At 39.2% G+C, this 26395-nt stretch overlaps 1 protein-coding gene across 1 annotated transcript in view; it reads right to left on the reverse strand.

The window, feature by feature from the left end:
- Positions 1 to 26395, reverse strand: part of lrpprc (leucine rich pentatricopeptide repeat containing) — a 152929-nt gene that overhangs the window by 68589 nt on the left and 57945 nt on the right. The window contains exons 12-22 of the mRNA XM_033025505.1: positions 17929 to 18047; positions 16511 to 16604; positions 15652 to 15721; positions 13581 to 13608; positions 12991 to 13048; positions 12361 to 12467; positions 12097 to 12174; positions 10219 to 10275; positions 8910 to 9023; positions 1229 to 1359; positions 888 to 973 (exon numbers count right to left, since the gene is read on the reverse strand). Coding sequence (XP_032881396.1) covers positions 888 to 973; positions 1229 to 1359; positions 8910 to 9023; positions 10219 to 10275; positions 12097 to 12174; positions 12361 to 12467; positions 12991 to 13048; positions 13581 to 13608; positions 15652 to 15721; positions 16511 to 16604; positions 17929 to 18047 — 942 coding nt within the window. The remainder of the gene's footprint in view (positions 1 to 887; positions 974 to 1228; positions 1360 to 8909; positions 9024 to 10218; positions 10276 to 12096; positions 12175 to 12360; positions 12468 to 12990; positions 13049 to 13580; positions 13609 to 15651; positions 15722 to 16510; positions 16605 to 17928; positions 18048 to 26395) is intronic.

Raw genomic sequence — 26395 nt, forward strand, 5'->3', positions numbered from 1 at the left:
TCATTTCTCCGCCACTGTGACTACAAATTATAGGCAGTATCTGTGTGCCCACTCTGCACCATATAACCCTGCACAGCCTGCCCTGTAGCTGCATAATCTCACTAAATGGATGCTTTTATCCTTCAATGATAACATCTGCTAAATCACACTATTGTTTCTCTAGCAGATGGTTTGTCACGAGGCCAGATAATTAAGATGTGTTTACACTGTATTTACATCAAGACTAATGGCTTGATACCGATACAGTCTGTTTGCAGAGCCGATACTAATTATCCAGTCTTAGCCGGGAAAGCTTCCTAAAAGTCTACATTTATAAACTAAGGTTCAATAATCTTAACAAATTAGGTCTCCTTTTAGAATAGACATAGCCCATTCACTTACTTCACAAAACCAAGCAGTGTAGTTTTAAACAATTATGCCAACAAAGTAAATCACGCACTAAGTTCCAATATAATTTTGAAATTGTTAAGAACACATTTCTAAAGAGCAGATTACACCAGTTTTCTATATATTACGCTACGTGAAATTCATTTTAATACACTTTGCCAAAATCAAATATTAAACCATTAGCACAGGTGGGGTAGATGACCTTTGCCACACGTCATGCTGCTCAAACTTAAACAGCATGGTTATGTTAATTTAAAAAATAAATGCTGGACAAAATGCAAGTGCCAAACTTGCCAAGACATCACTTTGTAATGGATTCCAGCATTCAGGTCTAGTGGATGTTGTTAAATGGAAATTATAATATGATATTTTCATAAGCACTGATGGAATATACCAAACAAAAAGTCTCATTAATTTCCAGAGGATGTAAATGTATCATTTATTGTGACTATTTTTAGAGGTTTTCTTAACCACCCCTATCATTGAAGCAGGTAACTTACCTTCCAGTTTATCATGCTTGGCTAGGACCCTCACAAGTGCCAAGTACTTATTTGTATCAAGGCTAGCTGAAGAATCTTTACGGTCCCTTAAATTTCAGAAAGAAAGGGAATCAGTATTTAGCAAGTACTTTTATTTAGTACTTCCATATGTTTTCGTAATGTAAAGCCTAACTTCATGTTATATAAATATCAATGTATCGCACCTCTCACTTTTAATTTAACCATAGACCAGCTTCCGATTAAGATTTTATGAAGATTTAAATATTACTACTTGTTTAATGCAAGAAGGTCCGAATATCAGCATAAATTAATCTGACATATTTCTGCACTAGTGTACTTACACTTCTCGTTTCAGGTTCAGTGCTTCTTCTGCGTTATCGTGTCGACAGCAAAGATTTATTAGTGCAGCATAGCCACCAATAGCCATGTCCGATTCGTACTGAGCTTTCAGTTCAAGGGCTTTTTGCATATTCTTAAAAGTGAAGGAAAATAGAACAGTTCTACGAAAGAGATCTTGATTATATAATATAAAGCTTAGTTTTTCTCTCATGCAAAAACTCTACAGATGTTAGAGCAGTTTAGACACTGTTCAGTAGATTCAATTATTACAAAAGATGAGTTCACACATCATAAAAACCAAAATGTTGCAAGCAAAACAAATTAAGATCATTCTTGAAATGAAATTGAGTAGGCCTGGACAACGTCAAATACATCTCCTAACTAACATTTTCTCTTGCTTCAGTTAATGTATAATGTAGAAAAAATGAATTATTCAATATTAACTTTGGATAGGCCTTGATTTCTTGCATTGGCGCACCAATGCAGTTATATGGTCACACACAAATTTAGATCACCAACAGAAGATGGAGCTCATAATCATCTTGGCAATATAATTGTAGGGAGTTAGAAATTATGAATGTTACACAACCAGAAATGTGGGTTTAAGGAACGATTGGAGTGAACGAGGACTCACCCACAATTCCAAGAAATCATAATCAGAGAAGTTACATAGGACAATATGGGCTGAAGATGCGACAGAATAAAAGACCAAAAAAATGGTTTGCCCTGAACCAAAGAACTAAAATAATCTGAGGTGCACCCATTTATAGTTTCCTCAATGCCGCTGTGGATGAAATTATGTACCCCTTTTTGTAGATAACACACAGAAATGGGTGCACCTCAAGGCAAACTAACAGATCAAAGGTTCTTCATTGATCAAGAACCTAGTCCAACTGTGTCAGAGAAGCCAATCAAAAGTCTGGGAAGATGGTATAACTCTAAACTGAAGGACACTGATCAGGCTAACGAGTTTAGGCAAGAAGTCATCAAAGGTCTGGCGAAAATCGACCGATCCATGCTGCCTGGAAAGCTGAAAATCTGGTGCCTGCAGTTTGGTTTACTACCTCGCCTTATGTGGCCACTAACCATGTATGACATCACCCTCACAAGAGTCGAGAAGATAGAAAGAACAATCAGCTCTTTCGTGAGAAAGTGGTTAGCTGTTCCTCGGTGCCTGAGCAGCGTAGACCTGTACGGTCAGGGGGTACTCCAGCTGCCTCTCTCTAGTCTCACAGAGGAGTTCATGTGCACTAAATTCAGGCTAGAGATGACCCTGGCAGAATCAAGGGACTCTGTCATCCGAGCTGCTGCTCCAACCCTGGCAACAGGAAAGAAGTGGACGGCTAAGAATGCAACACAGCAGGCAAAATCTGCTCTCCACCAAGACAACATGGTAGGGCAAATCCAACACGGAAGAAGTGGCTTGGGGCTTGCAAGCGACCTTGCTGCAACAAGGCATCATCACTGGAGCGCCGGAAGTTGGTCGCGGCTGAAGTCCGCCGACAGGAGGAGTTGAGTAGGTTTGCCAAGGCTGTATCGCAAGCTAAACAGAGCCAGTGGATGAGATGGGACAGTGTGGAAAAGAGGAAGATCAGCTGGAAGGACATGTGGGAGATGGAGGCGAGCAGGATAAGTTTCCTCATTCGGGCAACCTATGATGTCCTTCCTAGCCCAAAAAATCTCAACCAATGGCTGGGCGAAGATCCATCATGCCCCCTGTGTTCAACACCAGCCACACTTAGGCACATCCTCACTGGGTGTAAAGTAAGTCTCTCCCAAGGACGGCACGCCTGGAGACATAATCAAGTGCTCAAATGCCTGGCAGCGACTCTGGAACGCAGGAGAACAACCAACAATGCCCTCCCGCCCAGAACAACCAACCCAGTTAAGACAATTGCCTTTGTTCGGGTGGGGGGAACAAAGGCAATGGAAAATTCCATCAAGGACCAGGTTTGGACAGCTGGAGGCAGCCCGGGATTGGCAGATGCTGGTGGATGTGGACCAACGGCTTACATTTCCATCAGAGATAGCCATCACCAACTTGAGGCCTGATCTAGTGCTCTGGTCGAACTCTCGGCGCATGGTGTATTTTGTGGAGCTCACAGTCCCTTGGGAGGATGCTGTGCAGGAAGCCTTCGAAAGAAAGAAACTGCGATATACAGAGCTTGCAGCGGAGGCAGAACAGCGGGGCTGGAGAGCTAAGATCTGCCCGGTAGAAGTTGGATGTCGAGGATTCGTGGCAACATCTACCTTAAGACTGATGAAGGATCTGGGGATCAGCGGATAAGCCCTACACCAGGCCATCAAAGAAACATCACGGGTGGCATAGCGGAGTAGCCAGTGGCTCTGGCTGAAGAGGAAAGACCCCATTTGGTCTACCAAATAACCGACTAGACAGATGCAGAGGGGGGTGGTTCTGGGACGCTAGAATAGACCGCTGAGCCTGCTGGAGACGTCGTGGGTTCAATCAGCGAAACGTCGATGAAAGTAGGTGCCCACTTGATAACCCCAATGACGTGCCTGCCTAGCCTTTCTCAACATCGGAGGAGCATAGGCGAGTGCAAAAGGCTCCCATCACCATCGGGAGTAAGTTAATATTTGGCACTTTGGACTTTTAACATCTAGTCCTGTGTATTTGTAAACTACTTTCATCTACATGACATTGCTGTGTCCCAAGCATTATAGTGCCCTGAAATGGGGGGGGGGGGGGGGGGGGACTATGCATAAACACAGCTGTAATTTCTATATGGTGAAACCAAAATGTATTAAAATGGCCTTTATTAAAATCTGACAATGTGCACTTTAACCACACGTGATTTTTTCTATTACAAATTTCAAATTGTGAGTACAGAGGCAAATAAATCAATGATGGGTCTTCGTCCCAAACATTATGGAGGGCATTGTATGTTGGAGTCCGTGTGTTTTGGCCATATAATAGCTACTTTATCATTTTTGAGCAGTCATGGGCCAAGGAGTCCATGACTACCAAGGGGGATGTTAGACTTTTACACGGTGGTTTTCAGAGGATCCTTAAATCATTATTCCGTCCATTTGGTAATCTCATGCTGTGATGTGGCAAAAAAAAAGTAAACAGAGGCAAAGAGTACAACAGATTTCACATTTATAGTTCAGCCACAACTAGGGTAAAGTTCTGGACTCCATAGTTCAGGAAAGATATCAAGCGGCCACATACAATATTTCTGGCATGTTTCCAGAAATGAGAGAATGAAGTTATGAGAATAGACAAAAGGACCTGCAATTGTACGTGTAATAGCAGAGATGTAGTGGGGATCTGATGGAGGTGTTCAAAATCATGAAGAGACTAAACAGAGTATTCAAAATAACTGCTCGCAATCAAGGAAAAGTCAACAACCAGTGAACAATTAATAAATGTTTAAGAAGGAACTGCAGATGCTGGAAAATCGAACGTAGACAAAAATGCTGGAGAAACTCAGCGGGTGAGGCAGCATCTATGGAGCGAAGGATTCCTTCCCTCCATAGATGCTGCCTCACCCGCTGAATTTCTCCAACAATTAATAAATGTTGGGAGATTTAGGGAGAGTAGAGGAGACAGATTCAATCATACTGTTCAAAAGCAAGGGTGATAATACTTGAAAGGAAGTGTGTAAGACTGTAGAGACGGGAAACATTGGAATTAGCAAGATTGTCTTTACTTAATACTGGCAGAGACATGACGTGCTAATCGGCCTCCTTCCACACTATTACCTTTCTTTGATCTTGTGTCATTTACAAAAAAATCTCCCTGCACAAATCTGATAGGGAAATGGTATGAGACATTTTTGCGATCAGAGCAACTTCACTCCATTTTTATTGATAGACCACTTGTATACAAAATAGCTGGATATAAAATCCCAAATCCAAGCATTTTGTTTTACACTTTCTTCTTTACTGAGTGTATTTAAGGGAGAAGGGGGATTGCAACGTACTTCTGAGTTATGGCTGAAGAATTAAAATTACCGAGGTCATTCCAGCTGAGATTTATTTAAAATTATATATTTTTCATCTAGTTCTGCAAATGGTTTTATTTTATTTGCAGCTGTAATGGGAAAATTATGCACATCTGACTAATTTCAAGATACTCCCCTTCCACAAACCAACGTGGTTCCATAGGTATTAAAAAAAACCAATCTGTACTAATTTCAGTATTACCACTTCCAACATGAAGTAAATATATGCACATTACATTGAAGAAATGCTTCATCGTAGTCCTAGTTTTACTTCCACAAAAATGTAGCCAATGTGCTTCTCAGTACATTATTGTATATATAATTAAATGGAATTGTCAAGATATCAAGAATCAGGTTATTAAACAAAAAAGTGACAGCATAATTGATTTACATATCATCGGATATTGTTGTTTGTTTCTTTGAGAGTCCAGTACAGCTGCAGAGATTCGCTGCTAAATAATCTACTTCCCTCCCTGACTGATTTTCACACACTACCAAACAGTAGTCAGCATGTAACAGAATACCAGATCAGCAAAATGAACAAATAAACAACATTACAGAGCTTGATGAAAATTGCGAGGATGGAAGATACATTGAAAGATTATAAATAATTAAGCAAGGACAAAAGTCTGGAAAGGGTTTATTTTTTGACTGAGATTTCACCATCTTACTTTCTTTAATAATTCTCCTGAAATGCAATGGCTTTACCTTTTTTTTTCTTTTTTTAAGAGAACAAAGAATGTATATATCACATACGTTATCTGGTTTCCTATTTTGTAAAATTAATATACCCCAAAAGACAGGATTAGTCCAACTTTAAGATTGTTTAAAATGATTTGGAGCCATTTCTATGGATTTCCCAAAATATTTCAAAGGAACATCAACTAATGCACACGATGAAGTGAGAAATGTTGCTTGTGTCTGCTGTGAAAAATTCTTACGATCAATGTGAACAGCGGCAGTATTTAAACTCTTTGGGAACAGGCATTTAACATATTTGAATGAATTGCATGACTAGACACTGTAACAATAGTACAATTGCTACTGTATTTTTATCGACATGGCACCTTTTAAAAAAAAATCATGTAAAATGCTTGAAGTTACTCTGGCAAACGGTGAACTTTATATATGATCAATTTTCTAGGCCCTTCTCCTCGGTGTTAGCTTTCCAGGCAGTAATCAACAGCTTGCTCATAAACACCTCTATTGATTCAATTTGAACCAGAAATAATCAGGTGGATTAATGCTATAGATGCTATAATGTTGTAAATAAAAACGATAAAATGCCATACCAACATTGTTCATTAAACGTCATGCAAGAAATAACAAATTTTATGCATGACTTCCATGTAGCAACACTCTGCATTTAAATTCAACTTGCCTTCATTTCCACTAATGCAACTACTGCAGTAACATATAATGGAACATTCTCTTTGTTTGCATTCGTTAAGAGTTTACTTATAGAATTATGTTGAATTGGCTGTGTAACCTTTGCTACTTCTTTTTGAAGTATTACTATCTAGTCCTGATTTGCTGTTCAGTTTCAGGACAATTTGAATATTCTTATGCTCCTTGAAGATTTGACCCTTGTCAAGGGGTAAATTGGTGAGAAGTAATCCTCGGAAAATGATCAGTGCTGTCTCCCAGCAGTTTAGCTACAATTAATGTTGTAAGCCTGGCTAGCATCTTTGCATTTGAGAGACTAGACAAAAACATCAAGTTGTTTTCAGTTGGAACAGTAATATTTTAAACATGATTTCTTGTTTAACGATCAGAACAAAAATGTAATGTGCCTTTCTAAATGGGATTTGAGAGGGAACTTTTACACAGTGAATAAGGAACATTCAAATTTTTTTGCCAGCAAGAAAGGGGCCAAATATATTGCATCTGAATAAAAGTATTTGATCAATTAAATATGCCAAACAACTGAAAATCCTTGAAATATTTAATTGACTCATGGACTTCATCAACTTCACCATTAATTTTCATCCTGCACTCAAATTTATGGACCATCTCAGACATCTCCCTCCTCTTTCTTGATCTCACTCTCCATCACAAGAAATAGATTATTGACTGACGTCAATTACAAACCCACTGACTCCCACAACTATCTCAACTGCATTTCTTCCCACCCTACTTCCTGCAAAGACTCGATCCCCTACTCACAATTCCTCCGTCTACGCCGCATCTGCGCCCAAGAATACTAGAACATCCGAGATGTCCTCATTCTTTAGGGAACGGGGATTCCCCTCTCCCATCATAGATGAGGCCCTCACTCGTTTCTCTTCAGTACCCCGCTGTTCCGCCCTTGCTCCCCCTCCCCCTAGTCATAACAGAGTCAGAATTCCTCTAGTCCTTACTTTCCACCCCATCAGCCGTTGCATACAACACAATCCTCTGAAATTTCCACCATTTGCAACGGGATCCCACCATTAGCCACATTTTCTCATCTCCACCCCTTTCCTCCTTCCGCAGAGACCGTTTCCTCCGCAACTCCCGGGTTAACTCATCCATTCCCACCCAAGCCACCCCCTCCCCAGGTACCTTCCCCTGCAACCGCATAAGATGAAACACCTGTCACTATACCTCCTCCCACGACTCTGGCCTGGGACCCCGACAGTCCTTTCAGGTTAGGCAGAGGATCACATGCACCTCCTTAAACCTCATCCACCGTATCCGTTGTTCAAGATGTGGACTTTTATACATCGGCGAGACCAAACGCAGACTGGGCGAACGTTTCGCAGTACGCCTTCGCTCAGCCTGCGTGAACCAACCTGATCTCCCGGATGCTGGACACTTTCATTCTCCTTCCCATTCCTACGCAGACCTTTCTGCCATTGGTCTCCTCCATTGTCAGAGTGAGGCTAAACGCAAATTGGAGGAACAGCATCTCATATTTCACTTGGGCAAATTACAGCCCAGCGGTATGAATATTGATTTCTCTCACTTCAGGTAGCCCCGGCAATCCCTCTCTCTCTATCCCTCCTCCACCAAAGTTGCACGAGCTTCTCATTTTCATTCTACAAACAACTTACAATGGCCTGTTTCCTTTATCATAGTTACTTTTTTGCATATCTTTCATTCATTGTTCTTTATCTCCCCACACCACCGTCTATATCTCCAGTTTCCCTTCTAGTTTCAAACCAGTCTGAAGAAGGGTCTTGACCCAAAACGTCACCCATTCATTCTCTCCAGAGATGCAGCCTGTCCCGCTGTTATCCAGCTTTTTGTCTATCTAAAGGAAAGCACCCCTCTTTACAAGTATGAAAAGTAAATTTGAACCTTTTTCAAGATGATTTGAATTGTACAATAGTAGAAATTATAGAATTGAAGAAGATCGTTCAGGCTGTCACTGGTAATACAAAGTTCATATTTTGTACACTCTTATGACTTTGTATCGGAAGAATAGATAAATCATCCCCAGCACGCTTAAAATCTAAAATGTAATAGTATTGCTTATAGGTCATCTAAAAATTAAAGTCATAATTGCTACAAAATTGTGCTATTACATTGAGCTAGTGTTTAACAAACCATAAATGCTTGTCTAAATGTTGCAACCAATGAAAGCTACAAAAATATGATAGACTGGTATTTAAAATTCCATTTAAAATATCAATTTAATTATCTTTTGAGATCTGACAACCATCCATTAAAGATAGATTTTTATGTACATATTGCCTCCATTTTGAATTAGATTAGAAATTGCTTACATTACCTCTGTCTCGCATAGTAATAGGATCAATTGTTTCAGTGTTTCTCCAATGGATTTGTTCTCCATTTTTAGCTCTGCCAATTTTGTTTCCAGGGCAACAATTTTAGCTTCAGCCCCCTGACAAACCAAAAATCATGCATGTCAGAGGTTCTCCACAAATGAAAAATATAGCCATTTGAATCATTACTGCAGATTAAATTATCTGAATTATTAATTTAAACAGTCCTTAAATAGAAACCATTGTACCCATCCTACATCTGTCCTTGAATATTTGTTGTCCTTGTGATATAATTTTGTCACATCTCAAACACCAATCATCAGCGAGTTTACAAGATAAAACATTTGAAATTATATGTGGAAAATATCAAATATTTCCTGTTAAAAATATACACTCCTTTTGAAAGATAAAATAGGTCAAATTTCAAATTCTAGTTTTCTGCTTCAAATCTGGTTGTGTTATGTAAAACATGAGTACATTTCATTTGGACAATCAATAGCATTTTTTTGTAAATGGTTGCAAGGACTTTGGCATTAAGCTGACATGATTTTTAACCAAATGTGTAGGAACAGCAGATGCCGGTTTACACAGTAGAGTCAAAATGCTGGAGTAACTCAGCAGGTCACGCAGCATCACTGGAGAAAAGGAATAGGTGACTTTTTGGGTCAAGACCCTTCTTCAGACTGAGAGAATTAGTCTCAGTCTGAAGAAGGGTCTAGACCCGAAACATCACCTGTTCCTTTTCTCCAGACATGCTGCCTGAACCAGAGTTAAACCACTTTTTGTGTCTATCTTAAGAGTTTTAACCAACTTGCCAGGCAGAGGACATTGAAACCAAATGTAATACAGAGAGTAAAACTAAGTTGAATGAACTCTTACAAACTGAAAAATATAGCATCATGCTTAGGATGTGAATAAATCGCTCAATGGCTCTCCTGGGTAGGTAGCATATTTTAACTATTGATAGTTATACATGATCTCATTGCACTGATTTTCTACACAGCCTCTTTTAAAATGTTCCATTTCAAGACAAGCTATAAATGTAATTGAGATACAAAAATATGAAAGAATACGTAGCAAAAAAAAAAAGAGTAGCTGGAGAAATTCAGTAGATTAGGCAGCATCTGTGGAGGGAAATGGACATTCGATCTGTTGTGTAAAGACCCTTCATCGAGACTAGATAAACGGTCTCAAACTGAAAAGTTGACTGACAATTTCCTTCCATAATTGCTGCTTGACCTGCTAAGTTCTTTCAGTTGTTCTCCTATTTTGATAATAAATACAATTACCATATTCTAAAAAGTTATAACTTACTTTTGGGAGATCAGCATCAGAAAGCTTATCCTGTTCATCCACCAAAATAATAACGTCCTGAAACATAGCAATTTTGAGATTTATAAATGGTGTACTAGGCAGCTTTCATTCATTTTCCGGTGTGGGAAGGAGCTCAACAGTTCTATGAATACATTTCAAAACTTGCTTGCAAATTTTTTAAAACGATTGGACACCCGTTATCTGTGATATGTGTAAATAAATCAAGCACAATAGAATCACGTGAGGAAATGGCAAGTTTCATTTACTTACAACCACCACTTCACCTGGACCTCCTGGCAAAGTAGTACAAATCTAAATTGATGTAATTCACCTCTTTTATTTGAATTAACAAAGCTTTGGATTTTTATTTCATTTTCCTAGCCATTCCTTTCCAAAAAGAAACACAGAAAGAAACTGTCTGTTTGTTAATCTCGAAACAATTGAGCTGTATTAACTCAATACTGAATGAATACTGGTACAGAGCCAAGAAAAACCTTCAAAAATCACCAACCACACTCAATGGATGAACTACTTGGTTAAAGTGACATATATGTACAGTTTGTGGTCAAAGCACTATATTTAATGCAAAGTAAGCACATTATTGTGAGGGAGGAAATCTTTTGGTAGATTTTTTTACCCCTTATCAAAGAAGGAAAATGTTACTTTGTCAGCCCTAATTACAGACCTGGTCCTACATATGCAACATTTTATAAATGCAGAGAGACATAGGCATTGGTTCAGATGGGTTAATAACTTTCGGCTGTCAGGTTGAGTTGAATTGGAATTTAAGAGGCACTGTACAAGGCCAGATTTGTTCTGTATACAAAAGGCACTCTTATATTATTTATGCCAGCAGAGTGCTTTTTAGGATAGACCCACGTCAAGTATATGAACCTCATTTTTCTCACCAGAACTAAAAGAAATGCAGAAACCTACTCTGCATGATAGCATAGGCAATGACAAAGTGAACTACAAGGTAACACAAATGTAAAAAGTGATTATTCCTTTCCTTTCCATTTTTCCTTCTATTACCAACTTCCTGCTTTACCTCAAAGACAATTGAGGTAAAGCAGGAATTCTTGGGTACACAGATGAACTACTATCTTTCGTACACAGATGAACTACTATCCATTTCAATTCTTCAAAGGTAAGCTTTGGTAGCAATCATACATGTTATTAAAACGCAAACTTTCAGATTCTTGATTATTCTTTGCTTACCCCACCACAAACCATCTGAATTCATATCTTAGTAAATGATTAGATTAGATTCGTTTATTGTCATTCAGACCTTTCGGTCTGAACGAAATGGCAGTCAAGAAACTTAAATTTCTTAGTTCAAAGATATCAAACAAATTGCATTAACTCTATAAGCGAGTTCGGTATACTGAAAAATGCAAGGAATCATGGGATTTGTCAAAGGTCACTCGCTATAAAGAAAATGCGAACGAAGCGCTGGCTGCATAAACTGTATGTAAATTCTTATCTTTATTCATGATTTATGTGTAAAAATATATTTAATCTGAGGAACGGGGGTGCCAGGTAGCGGGAGCGCGGGTATAACAGCGAGAGAGAGAGGGAGCAGATGCATTGGTTCAGGGAGGACAGGGGAGACCCGTGTCTCATCCACAGCCCGGTTCGAGCGCGTGTCCCCGGCGCCGCGGGCGTTGCGGAGCCCCCGCTGGACCGCCCATGGCTCCATAAGTTTTCAATGCTCTGATGCATTTCCCCACTGATATACCATTTCCTCATCTTACACATACGTTTAAAGCGACATTTGAAACAATAAAATAAAAGCAGTAATAAATATCTGCAAAAAATTTCACATTTGCAAAAAAAAAAATCAATTTAATAAGAAAACATGGATCTATTATAAACCACCTTAATTAACTCAGGGACATGGTAAGCATCCAGCAAATTTCGAATTCCTCTGTAGAGATTTGCAGGGATAACAATATCCTAAAAGAAAAAAAAATCTGCTTGAAATGTCTAGAAATTGCATAATAGGAATTACTTTTAATGTAATTTGTTTCAACTTTAGCTATGTCATTAAATACGATCTGGCTTGCTTAAAAGTAGCAATTTTAAATATAATAGATACATGTCAGATAGAACATGCATTAAGCAGCTGGAATAAAATGGTACCCTCTTGTTCAACTGATGGAAGTATTGTCTCAATTGCTCCTCCTTGGCCTGTACCTCAGAGTCACTCATGCTGTCAATCAAGTTATAAAGAAAATAGCCAATGGCTTCTGCAAGAAAATTTTTAAAATAGAGTATATTACCATGTCATCAAATTAATCTATTACGTAGCATTTGGCTTACCTAGGATAGGTTTAAATGTCTGAAATAGTAATAGATACCAATAACACATGTAAACCTCACTGCTGATGGACATGCAATGCAGTCAACTCAGTCCATTAATTGATAAATAGAAGCTTAGAGAGAAATAAAACGCATGGATGTAGAGCAATATATAAATCTTAATTAACATAACTGCAATGCCAATACTTGGCATGAACATGTATTGCTTTTCTGTAAACGCATTGATTTCCTATTTAAATTTCAGCTTTTTAATACGGCTACAAATAAAAAAGCAGTTGAGGATTTATATGAATAAAATACTCACATAAAAAAAAACTGTAAAGATCTTTTGGAAAAAAACATTTTCACTTAAAAAAAAGCAATCAGTGTTACTCATGTAATCCTTCAAACCCCATCATTAGACAATACAGATTTCTGAACAAGTTACAACCAAATAAATTGGAACACTACCAGTCGGTCCTGAGGAACTCTGGCAAAAACGTTCATCTTTGTACAACAATTCTGTTATCTGGAACAACAAAATAATCACATATTGTAGGTGTAGTGGAGCACAAGAACAAGCAGTATTTGAAATTGTATTCTTTAAATAACAAAGCCCATTTTATGAAGGTATTAATCAATATTTTATCCGTAAAGTGATGTACAAAACAAGGTCTGCCCAATTGCATCTTGCTTTAGGAAATAGATTTGATCAAAATAAGACTTATTCCAAGTTCAGGGGATTCAATACTATAATAAAACATAGGTATCCTAATACTAACAATCACAAATATCAGAAACGCAAATACTTATAAAGTAATCTTCAGTTATCAGCATTACATAATAGTGAAGAGATTGCCACAGGGTTAAAAGCAGCACATCTTTGCTTTGAACCGAATAATCTATAGCCTATGCTTATATATAAGGCAGGAGAACATTTACACTAATAAGATGTCTCTTAATATTCTACTATATTGGTATGATTAAAATAATATCTACATTTTATACCTTTCCAAGTTAACATGCAACGTAAGTGAATTAAATTATTTGTCACCACTAACCTTGACAAGAATATCAATATCTTTTGACCTGTAGAGGGCAGTAGAACATTAAAAATCAATTAGATTTGTGCCTCGAACAACATTTTATGAAAGGTACAGAACTGTTTAAAAGCTTTTCTTTGGATGTTGTCAGCAAAGCAAATAAAAAATAATTTCCTTCTTAAATTATTGGTTTGTGCTGATGGATGAGTGCTATGGAATCAGAATGTGGGGCTCTACAAGGTCAAGGTTTCAAGGTCAGTTTATTGTCACATGTAAGTACAATGAAATTCAAATAACCATACAGCCATATTTTTTTTAAATGCAACAAGACACACAACTACATACAAGTTAACATAAATATCCACCACAGCGGATTCCCCACGTTCCTCACTGTGATGGAAGGCAATAAAGTCCAATCTTCCTCTTTATTCTCCCGTGGTCGCGGCAGTCGAACCCATCCGCAGTCGGGGTGATCGAAGCTCCCGCAGCCGGTGATCGAAGCCTCCGCGTCGGGGCGATCGAAGCTCCTGCGGTTGGAGCTCCCGAAGTCGGTTTCTGACCAGAGACCAGGAGCTCCACAATTGTAAGTCTGCAGGCTCCCAAGGTGGAGCTCCCGAAGTCCGTCTCAAGCAAAGGCGCCAACTCATCGAAGTTAGGTCGCAGTACGGATAAAGATACGATACAGGAAAAAAACCAAAAAACAAAACAAAAACGCATCTCCGTCGAGATAAAAGATTAGAAAAAGTTTCCCCCAATCCCCCCCCCCCCTCCCACACCATGAAACAAGCTAAAGAGCACTAAAACATACATTAAACACATACAAACAAACAACAAGAAGGAAGGGATAGAGAGACTGTTGGTCTAGGATCAGAGTGAATGAGGGCTATATCGAATGGATGAAAGTTAGTGGGCAATGACGATGTTATGACCAAAATGAAAGGTAAACAAGAGCTGTATTAAGTGGGAAGTAAAGTCTGAATGAGGAGGAGGGAGCACCATCTTCTGCTGTAATCCCAGATTATTTTTTTTTTAAATGGCCTTTTAATTATATCCACTTGCCTCTTAAGCAGTTTTATATTATAAAGTATACTGAAACTCGACACTTGGTTGCCCTTCCAACAGGAAACAGCAGTACACAGACATACTTTGTGGATGCTTATCAATAAACAGTGGTCTTCCACAATCCTAATTGCACTAATACCAACAGTTTATTTTCTTCGGAAATTATATTGTGGACCTCATCGCCGTTTTTGACAAGCACGAGTATATTATTTTTTGCCAATCTCTCCAATAGCTGTCGAACTCAGTTGACATCTATCCAAATGTACTCAGAACATCATGCAACCCTCCTATCACCCACATTATCTTGGAAGTCCCAAAAGGCCCTCTTGTGCACACTCTTGGTGACATCATCCAGTACACTCGCTACAAACTGCAATTAAACCTTGTTCACTTGCATTAATGGCACAGATGTTGGAATCTATAACCAGATTACACACATTTCATTCGTCATTCAATTAAACTGGAATGCAACATTATTGTCACAGTCATCTAATGAGGGTTATTCATTGCCAGTTCTGCAGTGGGGGGAGACTGCAAGACTGGCATCAATCACCAAATTGTAGTTGGAATCTCAAATTTACTGTTGGCAAAGGACATATATTTTAAAGATAGAAAATCAAGCTGAATGAGCTGGTACATTACCATAAAAATGTAGTCATCCTGCAGGTTGTGCTATATTTGCAATCATTTACAATATTTGAATGATTGACCAAACAATATTAAAATGTACGAATAATATTTGTGCTTCATTGGAGCATGGCCTTGTAATTGCCGAGTAAATATGTAAAAACACATTTTCAACAGTCATTGTTGATTTGGCAACAGATGGGACCTTAATAAAAACAAAACTATTTTTCTGCTAAAAGAACAAACTATGCAGTAATTGGTAGAATATTTAATTACTAATGCAAGCATCTGTACAGTCCAGTGACTTAAACGTAACTGAATCAATCAAAAGGATTCTAACACAGAATGAACTGAGGTTCCACAACAATTATTTTTTCTTTTATATACACAATTAACTTACCTCTTAAAGCCTAAAATAAGACTTCCTCTGAAATTACTTAAATCCAGCAGAGGGTTTTCAGGTGAGGAGACTGTTAAAAGAGAAATACAAATGATAGCTCGAGAAAAGTCCCAGGTGGAACCTAAATCAATTTTATACTGTGGCAGACATACAAGATATTTTTGAATAATATTTACTGCCATTTCATAATATGTTATGTTAAGAACCACTTTGAACAGAAATTGCATTGAAACCCTTTCAGCAAAAAAATAAAATGCTGCAACAGTATAACATTTTCGGTGCGCATTACAAATTTCAAGAATCGTCAATCGTCATAAGATAGACTATACAAAATACGTTTCCTTTTCAGTTTTCTACATCCTATATATTCTTGTGACCCGCGGACAACATTTTTTAAATGCTTGACATGCTAGATTCAGGCAGGACATTTCCCTTGGTTGAAGGGTCATGGGCCACGGATACATTCTTTACAGATAAGGGCAGGCCATTTTAGACAATGATAAGGAAAATGTATTTCCTCAAGCGGTGAACCTTTGGAATTCTCAACCCGAGGCCAATTGTGCCAGTGCTGTGTTCATTCAAAACCGAGTCGACCGATTTCTGCATATCAGGGGAATCAATAATAATGGCACGGGAAACTGGAAATCAAACCAAGATCGATATATTTATTTCTTCCAAAAATACTAACTTTCAGAAGTACAGAAAAGTTATCAAACAGATTGGTTCTAATAACATCTTTGCCATTCCGAAAATCAAAACTTCTCTTTTTACGATATTGTACAACACAATAACTGGTATTCACAAATAGTATTAGGAGAAACAAATAAGAAATGTATCTGCTGGATGTTACAACACTTACGCATAGAATAAACCTTGTCCAAACGTCCATTAAGAGCTTCTGTTCTGAGTTCAGAGGCATAGTATCCAACCGTGTTGACCAGACATCCATTTTCCTACAAAGATAAAAGAACCAAGATCGATATATTTTTTTCTTCCAAAAATACTAACGGATTTAATGTGATCAGTTATTTATCCCTAGATTACACAATCAAAAGGCCATGGTCAGAATTTAACACACCAATCTGGTTCTAAAATAATTACGCAAATCCTTTATCTTTTCTGCACCAATGAATTTTTGTTAACTAAAATTTGAAACCTTAGCCAAAGCATTTATTAGTCAGAGTTATAGAAGAGAGGCTCTTTGACCCAACGCAACCACGTCAATCATTTTACCCATCTGCACTCTTCCCATTGACTGCATCCTTCTGGACCATCCTATTTCGATGAATAATTGTATTTTAAATGTAGTAAATATTACCTTGCTGAGCCAAACTGAACACAGATTCAAAAACAAATTTTATGATTAAGTTTTAAGAACTGGCATTGAAGTTAAATACAAACAGATAGGGAAGTTGGGAGATTGGACGTGATTAATTAAACCTCGTCAATTTATTTATTTACCAACTTAAAGACTATTTATAACAGGTAAATTTGAGTAACGATAGTGTGAAGGTAGCACAAACCAGAAAAAGTTTTTTGCAGCATACAAGGCAATGCACTAATTAATAAATGATCACAAAAATAGCATACGTTTATACAAAAAGAGATGACTAATTTTAAACTGTGGTACAGTGTGAAAGCCTTGGCTATAAGATTGCACAGTCACACTGAATTAGAAGCATTAAACAAACCAAAATCAAGTTTACCCAATAGATTTAACTTAACAATTTAATTAAAGCATTAAATATTCTACTCATGTTTCTTATTTTCTATCAAATTCTATTCCTGCAATGATTTCTTTGGTTGCTTTGGGTCTCTGTCCCTCAGAATTTCATCAATGGCAGAATGGCATCAATCCCTGATAGAAGTATAGAAAGTTTTGAGAGGCACAGATAGGGTACAGTCAGAATCATTTTCTCCAGGATGGAAAAATCAAATGCTACAGGGTTTTGCTTTAAAGTGAAAGGAGCAAAGTTTAAAGGAGATGTGTGGGCAAGTTTGTTTTTTACAGACGGTGGTGACTGCCCGGAATGTGCTGCCGTGGTTGAAGCAGATACATTAGTGGCACTTAAGACGTATGGATATGCTGGGAATGGAGGGATATGGGTTATACGCAGGTAGATGGTCTTGACATCATGTTCGGCACAGACATTGTGGGCTAGAGGGACTGTTCCTCTGCTGTAATGTTCTATGCTCTAATATATAATGTGGATTTAAAAAAAAAGATGTTTCTACATAAACACAAGTTGTTGATGGAGGGGGTTCACCGGTACAAACCTCAAGCTGGACACGAGCTTGCTCCGCGTTGTCAAATGCTGATTGGACATAATTTGCAAAAGTCTCCACATCAGGCTCGATGTTCAGATTCTGCATAACTTTCAGTACTTCTACTGTCCCTGTAAAGTAATACACACAATTACTTATAGGTCTGCACTGTAGCAATTGCCTGTTGCCCATTAAATACACTTCTATTGGCACTTCTGATGAACTTTTTCTTTCAGTATTTGTATTTACAACAATTTTCAAGCATGATTCAAGCATTCACCAAATGTCATATTTTGCCCTTTTTGCCCACCTTAGAAATGCTCCAGGAATCACGGTTAATGCTTGGATTAAAAATACCAATGTAAACTATTGAGATTCCTGGGCTGTATCCAACTGGAAGGGACCTATGACCCTGAGAAGCTCTCAGGAGGGCTATAAAATTAGTTCACATTTGGAAAACTCGCAAATACATTTTATTAATGCAAGTGCAAAATATTCCAAGTAGAAAAAACGTGAACTGTATTTCAATAAATTACAAGGTACGTATCACAATTATAGTTTTTTTTTTAACGACTTTGGAAACTTGAGCACGATTGTAATGCAGGCAAAATTAACAGAAGAATGTTTGCAATGCACTTCCACAAATCAGTTGCTTGGTGATAATGGTTGAGTAATAAACATTAACCAGAACACCGAGCAAATGTCACAACTCTTTTCCAAAATTGCTTTACATGTTTTACATTCAGTAGTTCCAGTCTGAAGAAGGGTTTCGGCCCGAAATGTTGCCTATTTCCTTTGCTCCATAGATGCTGCCTCACCCGCTGAGTTACTCCAGCACTTTTGTCTACCTTCGATTTTCCAGCATATGCAGTTCCTTCTTAAACACAGTAGTTACAATGCTTGCTTTGATATCCTAAAATAAAACTGCAGATGATGAAAATCCAAAATAAAAATAGAAAATACTCAAAACACTCAGGCAGCATCTGTAGAAAGAGAAACAGTTATGTTTCTTCAAAGGCATCATGTTTGAGAAACACTGCTCTTTGGCTGATCTGCTAAGCTTCCAGCATTTTCTGAAGAAAGGAACTGCAGATGTTGGTTTACACTGAAGATAGATACAAAATGCTGGAGCAACTCAGCAGGTCAGGCAGCATCTCTGGTGAAAAGAAATAGTTTACATTTCAGGTCTTCAGACGCGATCCGAAATGTCACCTATTCCTTTTTTCCAGAGATACTGCCTGACCCATTCAGTTACTCCAAAATGTTGTGTCTATTTTCAGCATTTTCTGCTTTTAATTGGGCACTTTAAGTCAATGACCATGGGATTTCATTTACAAATAACAAGAAAAGTTCACTATATAATAACAATATACTAAATTATTAATTATATACAATAGAGATCAAATTGAAAGGAGTTACTTAGGCTTTGAAGTGCTATTACCAGCAACTACTTTGAATACTGCATCCAGTCCTTGTCAGAGAATCACAAAGTCTGAAGCTGATGCCCCTAAAAGCCACCAGACTAAGTGGGACCCGTTGGGTCCGTCACACGGGAGGCCTGGTCCCCCAATGCAACCCGTTCCCCAGTACAATATTCCACCACTCACCTGTTCCCCCAACGCAACCCGTTCCTCCAACGCAATATTCCACCACTCATCTATCCACCTCCCATCAAATCCACCCCCTCCCTACCCCTCTGCACTCCACTACCCCACTCCCTCCCTCTTTCCCCTCTCCATCCCTCTCCTCCCTCCCTCATTCATCTCTCCATCTCCCTCCCCCTCCCTCCTTCATCCCTCTCTCCCCCCTCCCTCATCCCCCTCTCCCCCTTAACTCTCCCCCCCCCCCCCCCCTGTGCTGTGGGCCAGGCTGCGGCGCTTCCTCTCTCCATGTAATGCTGCAGTGCGAAAGGCAGCCGGACCGGATAATATACCGGGGCGTCTGCTTAGGGGATGTGCCGACCAGCTGGCCCAGGTTCTGACAGACATTTTTAACACCTCCCTGAACCAGGCCATTGTTCCATCATGTTTCAAGACAGCCACCATTATACCAGTCCCCAAAAAGTACACAATAACCTGCCTGAATGATTACCGCCCCGTAGCACTCATACCAATAATAATGAAGTGCTTTGAGAGGCTTATTAAGCAGCACATGGTCTCTAAACTCCCCTCCAGTTTTGACCCGTTCCAGTTTGCTTATCGCCCGAACCGCTCCACAGAGGATGCTATCTCCTCTGCAGTCCACCTGAGCCTACAACACCTGGAGGAGAAGAACACCCACGTGCGGATGCTGTTTGTTGACTTCAGCTCAGCATTCAATACGATAATCCCCCAGCATCTGGTGAGCAAACTGGCACCCCTAGGATTCAATACCACACTATGCAACTGGATCCTGGATTTCCTTTCTGAAAGACCCCAGTCTGTGCGGGTGGGGAAGAACACCTCCTCGGTCATCACACTGAGCACCGGCTCCCCTCAGGGCTGTGTCCTGAGTCCGCTGCTCTTCACATTGATGACACATGACTGTGTCGCCAGGTCCACTACTAACCATATCATCAAATACGCGGATGACACAACAGTAGTGGGCCTCATCCGCAACAACGATGACCAGGCATACAGAGAGGAGGTGGAGCAGTTGGTGAGCTGGTGCAGCAGGAACAACCTTCTCCTAAATGTTGACAAAACCAAGGAGATTGTCGTCGACTTCAGAAAGAAAAATCAGCCCAGTCACACTCCGCTGTGCATCAACAACTTAGCAGTGGAGCAGGTGAAAAACATCAAGTTCCTGGGAGTGCATATAACGGATACCTTAACTTGGAACACAAACATCACATCTCTGGTAAAACGGGCACAGCAGCGTTTGTACTTCCTCCGCAGGATGAGAAGATCACACCTCCACCCTCCCATCCTCACCACATTCTATAGAAGCACCATTGAATCAGTCATGGCAGCATCTCTATGTGGTGCGGCGGCTGTACAGCTGCGGACTGGAAGTGCCTTCAGAGAGTGGTGAGGACAGCGGAAAAAATCATTGGGACTTCTCTTCCTTCCATCATGGACATTGGTTACAAACGCTGTCTGACAAGAGCTAAGGGCATTACCAGAGCCCCCACACACCCACAATATGGACTGTTTACACTGCTGAACTCTGGGAGGAGGTACCGCAGCATGAAGAGCGGGACAACCAGGTTCTGCAACAGCTTCATCCCCCAGGCCATAAGACTATTGAACTCACAATCAAACCGATGCCATAACTTTCTTATACATTGCCACTTTTAATAACTTTCCTACATATCTATTTTACAGAACTATGCACATGAAGCACTTTTTATGGACACACTAAGCACTTTTACTGATCGCCTGATATAAATGTTATATCTGCTGCTACTTTGAAGAGTCAATGCAACGAAATTTCGTTCAATGTGCACTGTGTCTATGTGTATATCTGAATGACAATTAAAGTTAATCTATCTATCTATTCCTCATCCCCCTCTCCCCCTTAACCCCCCCCCCCCCCCCCTGTGCTGTGGGCCAGGCTGCGGCGCTTCCTCTCTCCATGTAATGCAGTGCGTTAGGGCCGCACCCAGTGTCAGCGCCCGCGGACGGGAACCATGAGGCGCTGCCCGTCCCGGGACCCGTGGTGTCCCTCGCCAGCGGGTAAACAGCAGGGAACATCATTGCCCCCCCCACCCCCATCTCCCTCCTCCCCATTTCCCTCATCCTCCTCCCTTCACTCCCATTCCCTGCCTCAGGACCTACCCAGGTCGTAGAGCAGCGCCAGGGCCTGGTTCTTGTACTCGGCCCGGCCCTGGCTGTAGGCGGCTGAAGCACTAGCGGACCTGGGCCTCGACGGAGCCAGGCTTGCTATGCCAGGGCCGGGGTGGGGGTGGCAGGCACCGAGCCAGAGTTGCCCGCAGAGCAGGAAGCGGAGGCCAGGCGGACCCCGAGGCGCTGGTACACCTTGACCAGGCCCCAGGCTTGGGCTCGACTTCATCTCCGGGCTCGTCCCTGACACTGGACCCGGGCTCGTCCCCGACACTGAACCCAGGATCGTCCTTGGTTCCAGTCTGGGCCCAGTCCGCGACACCGCCTCCCCACCAGGTACTGCGCGGCCGTAGCTCCTCAGGTGGCGGCGCCACTCCTTCACCATGTGGACCTCCAGCCGATTGACAGCGGATGCGGCGACGCCCCTTCCTGAGTGACAGAATAGGCCAATCTGCGTGGCGGCAACTGACAGCAATCTGCGCATGCGCGGTTTTTACCAATTTTAAACCCTCGATAACTTTTACAATATACCATCGATCGGAACAAAACTTGTTGCACTCGCAGCACAGGAGAATAGTAAGGGGGTGATTAACCGCAGCGCTATCACGTACCATTTTTGTGCAAATAGAAAAACCCCGCAAACCGGAAGAGCACAAGATCAGAGTTTTAGTTGTATAGATAGCATTATTTGGGGGGTTTTGAAGATAGCTAAGAGGTTTTATCTTTGATTTTGGTTTCTTTACCTTGAAAGGAGTTAAAGAATTGAACCCTTCAGAGCATGCAAGATAGCAAACGGCAAAAAAAAAATCAAATTTAGTCCACTGCTGCGAAGATACTACTGAAAAGACAAGTAGTCAAACGCTTAAATGAAAAGTAAATCCAAAATTATCGAGTTTCTTCATTGCATGTTTCTGTAACTTCAGTATGGGCTGCAACCCTGGGAAACATTTGGCTGCTATATAGTGCAGTATGTGATGTTTGTTTAGGTAATTCAAAAGTCCTGTAATGAAATCTAATTTCTGATCTGGAGAAGATCAATGCTGAAATGCAAGTACCTAAATTCAAGTCATTGTTAATTCTGTCAACAGTCAGAAACAAACTGGGAGAAAAACAACTGTGTCCAGTTCATTTAGTACAAATTGCACCCCATCACATATAATTTTCAGGGCAAGCAACATAAAAAGGTAAATACTCATTGCAACACTGCATATATATTTTGATTTAGAATGGTGATGGGCACAATTTCAAAATTTACAATTGAAATTCAACAGGTAAAGAGAACATTGACTTTTATTATCCAAAGTAAACCAACTTAAACCATCGTCTGGTAAATATGTTCGTTTCCCGATAACTATCTTTATACCCTATTAAACTATATGGCAGAAACATCACAAGTCTAATGCCTTGGCTATGAATCCCACCTCCATATACACCAAATCCCAATATTCCCCATCTAACTTCCATTACCTCCTGCAACAACAAAAAGAGAAAAAAATAATGTCAGTAGCGATAAAACAGAATAATTAAAGAAACTGTCTTTTGGATTCACATGCTGCTTTCAATTTAACTTGAAAGATGATTTTAACAACAGAACTTTGCAGCTCACTCAGAGCATTGCAATAATGCTATCCTTCCTCTTAGATCACATCAGAAGCAAATGCAACAATTCTGTTATTAAGAAAGAGCTTGTCAGCTGATGCAACATTTTCGAAGCAAGGCAGCATATGCTGTTCACAGCTCATCAACTACCTCTGTCAGTTGTTTGTAAATTTAAAATTTGCTTACAGCTCTTCTAGCCTGGAGTGACACCTTTAGAAAGTAAAGTAGCCTTAAATATTTTATGCGGTGCGCTACAGTGCTGATAATCCAAAGTGATTTCCCTTTGAGCACAAATGTATATGTGGGACTAAGTCACTCCAAATTAGAGTCACACCACTTTTCCTTTTTTGCCCTGCAACAACTTCATATTCATCTTTACATGTACGCATTTGATATTTTCTCAATGGGGATTGGGGAGGGGGAGGGGGTGTGTGAGGGGATGACGGAGATGAGCTGAAAGAGAGAAACTATTCAGAAACACCTTTACAGCATTAAAGTTATTTGTCTAACTGGCGTTAAAATTAAAACTCTAATCAAATATTCATTAATTACATATGTAGAAATGATACCTTTACCTATGAGTTTGGTTTTTACATACGTTTTTTATAAAATGAAATTGAAAAGGGTATTCAGTCTTTTGAGACTTGGATTCAAACCTTGCACATTGATGGTATGGATTTTGTTTTAATGGTCGATGCAATGCTGAGCAACTTTTCTTAAAAAGGGCAATTTCATCAGATGAAATTGGTGAAATAAAAATCGTCATTTCTGAGGAATGCTCTGCCATTAAGGTCAAAGAATATCGGCAACCACAAATATTTTAATTGATTTCTCAGTCTGTAATAAATGGTTTACATCAAGTCCAGCCATAACTTTAAAAATTGAGCCAACATCTTTAGCTCATAATAGTACTTTATTAGTCAAGTATGTTTTGCAACATACGAGGAATTTGATTTGCCAGTCATACCAATAAAGAGCAACAAGACACCCAAATACATTTTTAACATGAACATCCACCATAGCGATTCCAACATTCCTCACTGTTCAATCTTCTTCCCTTCTTTGTTCTCTCGCCTTATTTTCGAAAGAAGGACATTTAAATAATGTTGAGAACATTTTGAAAGCTGGCCATATCTTTCATTTGTAAGCCATTCAGAATCTTCACAACTTCAAATTAATGATACCAGAATTTATTTGGAAAGAATTTCTCAATGATAAACAAAATCTATGAGTAAAATAAGAAAACAATTACATCTTTTCTGTAATAATTATCAGAACTATAGGACAACTAACAAATAAGTGAGAGGAAATCTAGAAAACATTTTTTTCTCAAACCCAAAGCTTCTTCAAAAGAGCCACTAGTCAATAAAAAGGTTATTTAAAAAACCACAAAGGAAAAAAAAGGACACAACTCAATAATGCACCCAAATTTCTAGTGACACCACAAACATAAACAAGTTAGTCAAGCGTCAATAGTAATAATAGTACCTTCCAATTGAAAACTCTTAACTCAAACACCTGCACAAACTACCATTTGGGATAAATCAATTAAACTTACTTCATGCATTTTCTTGAACAACCTGACAACTAATGTTAATAAGATTGCAGTAATTTATCAGAACTATAATTTCACCACCATCAATTTTCTACCATACCAAGAGTACCATGCAGTGTCTGTGTACAATAATTTGCTGATCATGAGGTGGTTTCATCTTACCATTCAACATTTCTTATTCTGGTGCTTTATTTCTGTAATTTATATCACAGCCTCATTTGATCATATAACATAGAATTTTAATTGATGGGTTCCAATCTTCTCAGTCAGCCCAACAATAGCGATGTTACAATACTTACTTCAGCGGCGCTGCAGTTCTGCCACTGGCCGTGTGCGCGACTTTGGCACCTTTTGGGGGGGGGGGGGGGGCGGGCGTGATTAAAATCCAGATTTCCTTGGGCTGCCAGCAGCTGAAGAAAAATCGTTCCAACTTCCATTCCCGATTTTTTTTTTTTTTTTTTTTTTTTTTTTTAATAAATCGCTTGACAATTTAATGATTATATTAAAATAACGCCATCAATGCCTACAACGTGACGAATCTCACGTACGGGACAAAACAAAATGTAAGTTGTTTATTTTACAAATAAACTTGCTTCTTGTGATAACTTTAATCAATCCTCTACAGGCGAAAATGTGATTTGGGCCCCATACGAACCGGCAGTGTTTTTCCTGCCGATATGGGGTTCAAATTCACCGCAAATGCAACGTTCCAATCAATCGCGTTCCAGAAGCAAGATGATTAAAATGCCCATTTTTTTTTGGAGATAAGCCGTCTAAATTGTCTATATTTTGTGTTATTCTCTCTCTCCATGATCATTATTTTTAAACTAAATATTCACAACAGTTTGAGTCACATGTATTGTGCAAAAAACAATAATTTGATTATATTTTGGGTGGATGTTTCTAGATTAATTTATGGGAATTAAACATAAAATTCCTTCCATAAATTCATGACAATGAGATTTAAAAATCATGTTATATTGTGAATTCTTGTGTGAATGGGATTAGTTTGTTATTTGGATACTTAGGCTATTAAAAAAAAATCATTTTCTTAAGAATTGGAATCTACAGGACATTGTTAATGGGAAAGTAGTGGGCAGAAAGGCATGTCATGTGTGGTTTGAAGAGCAAAAACTTGTAGTTTACAATGCCAAAATGGAAAAGTGGAGGAAAAACAAGGTGTACAGAGTTGCTTATTGGTTACAATCGGAGGAGTATGATGATGCTACTGATTATGATATGCCAATGTACCAGCTAGCAACTGATCTTCTCCATAAAGACTTGGTCTATTGCTAGAAATTGTAATTTATTTACCTATCTGTTACAGACTTACAGCATATTATACAATAATATTAAAGTTCTGATCTTGAGAATATCACATTTTTGAATTTTCAAGGCACTGGGTGTTTATTACTATTTCCGTCACAACGGTTAATTTTGTAATTAACTACAATTGGGTAATTAACTAATTATATGCTTTAATTTCAGGTCATCCAAGTAAGATGTTTTATATTTGTTTCAAAATGCTTCAATCTATAATAACTGAAAATTTCATTCAGTT

Source organism: Amblyraja radiata, chromosome 8 (genome assembly GCF_010909765.2).
Source record: "Amblyraja radiata isolate CabotCenter1 chromosome 8, sAmbRad1.1.pri, whole genome shotgun sequence".
Lineage (NCBI taxonomy): Eukaryota > Metazoa > Chordata > Chondrichthyes > Rajiformes > Rajidae > Amblyraja > Amblyraja radiata.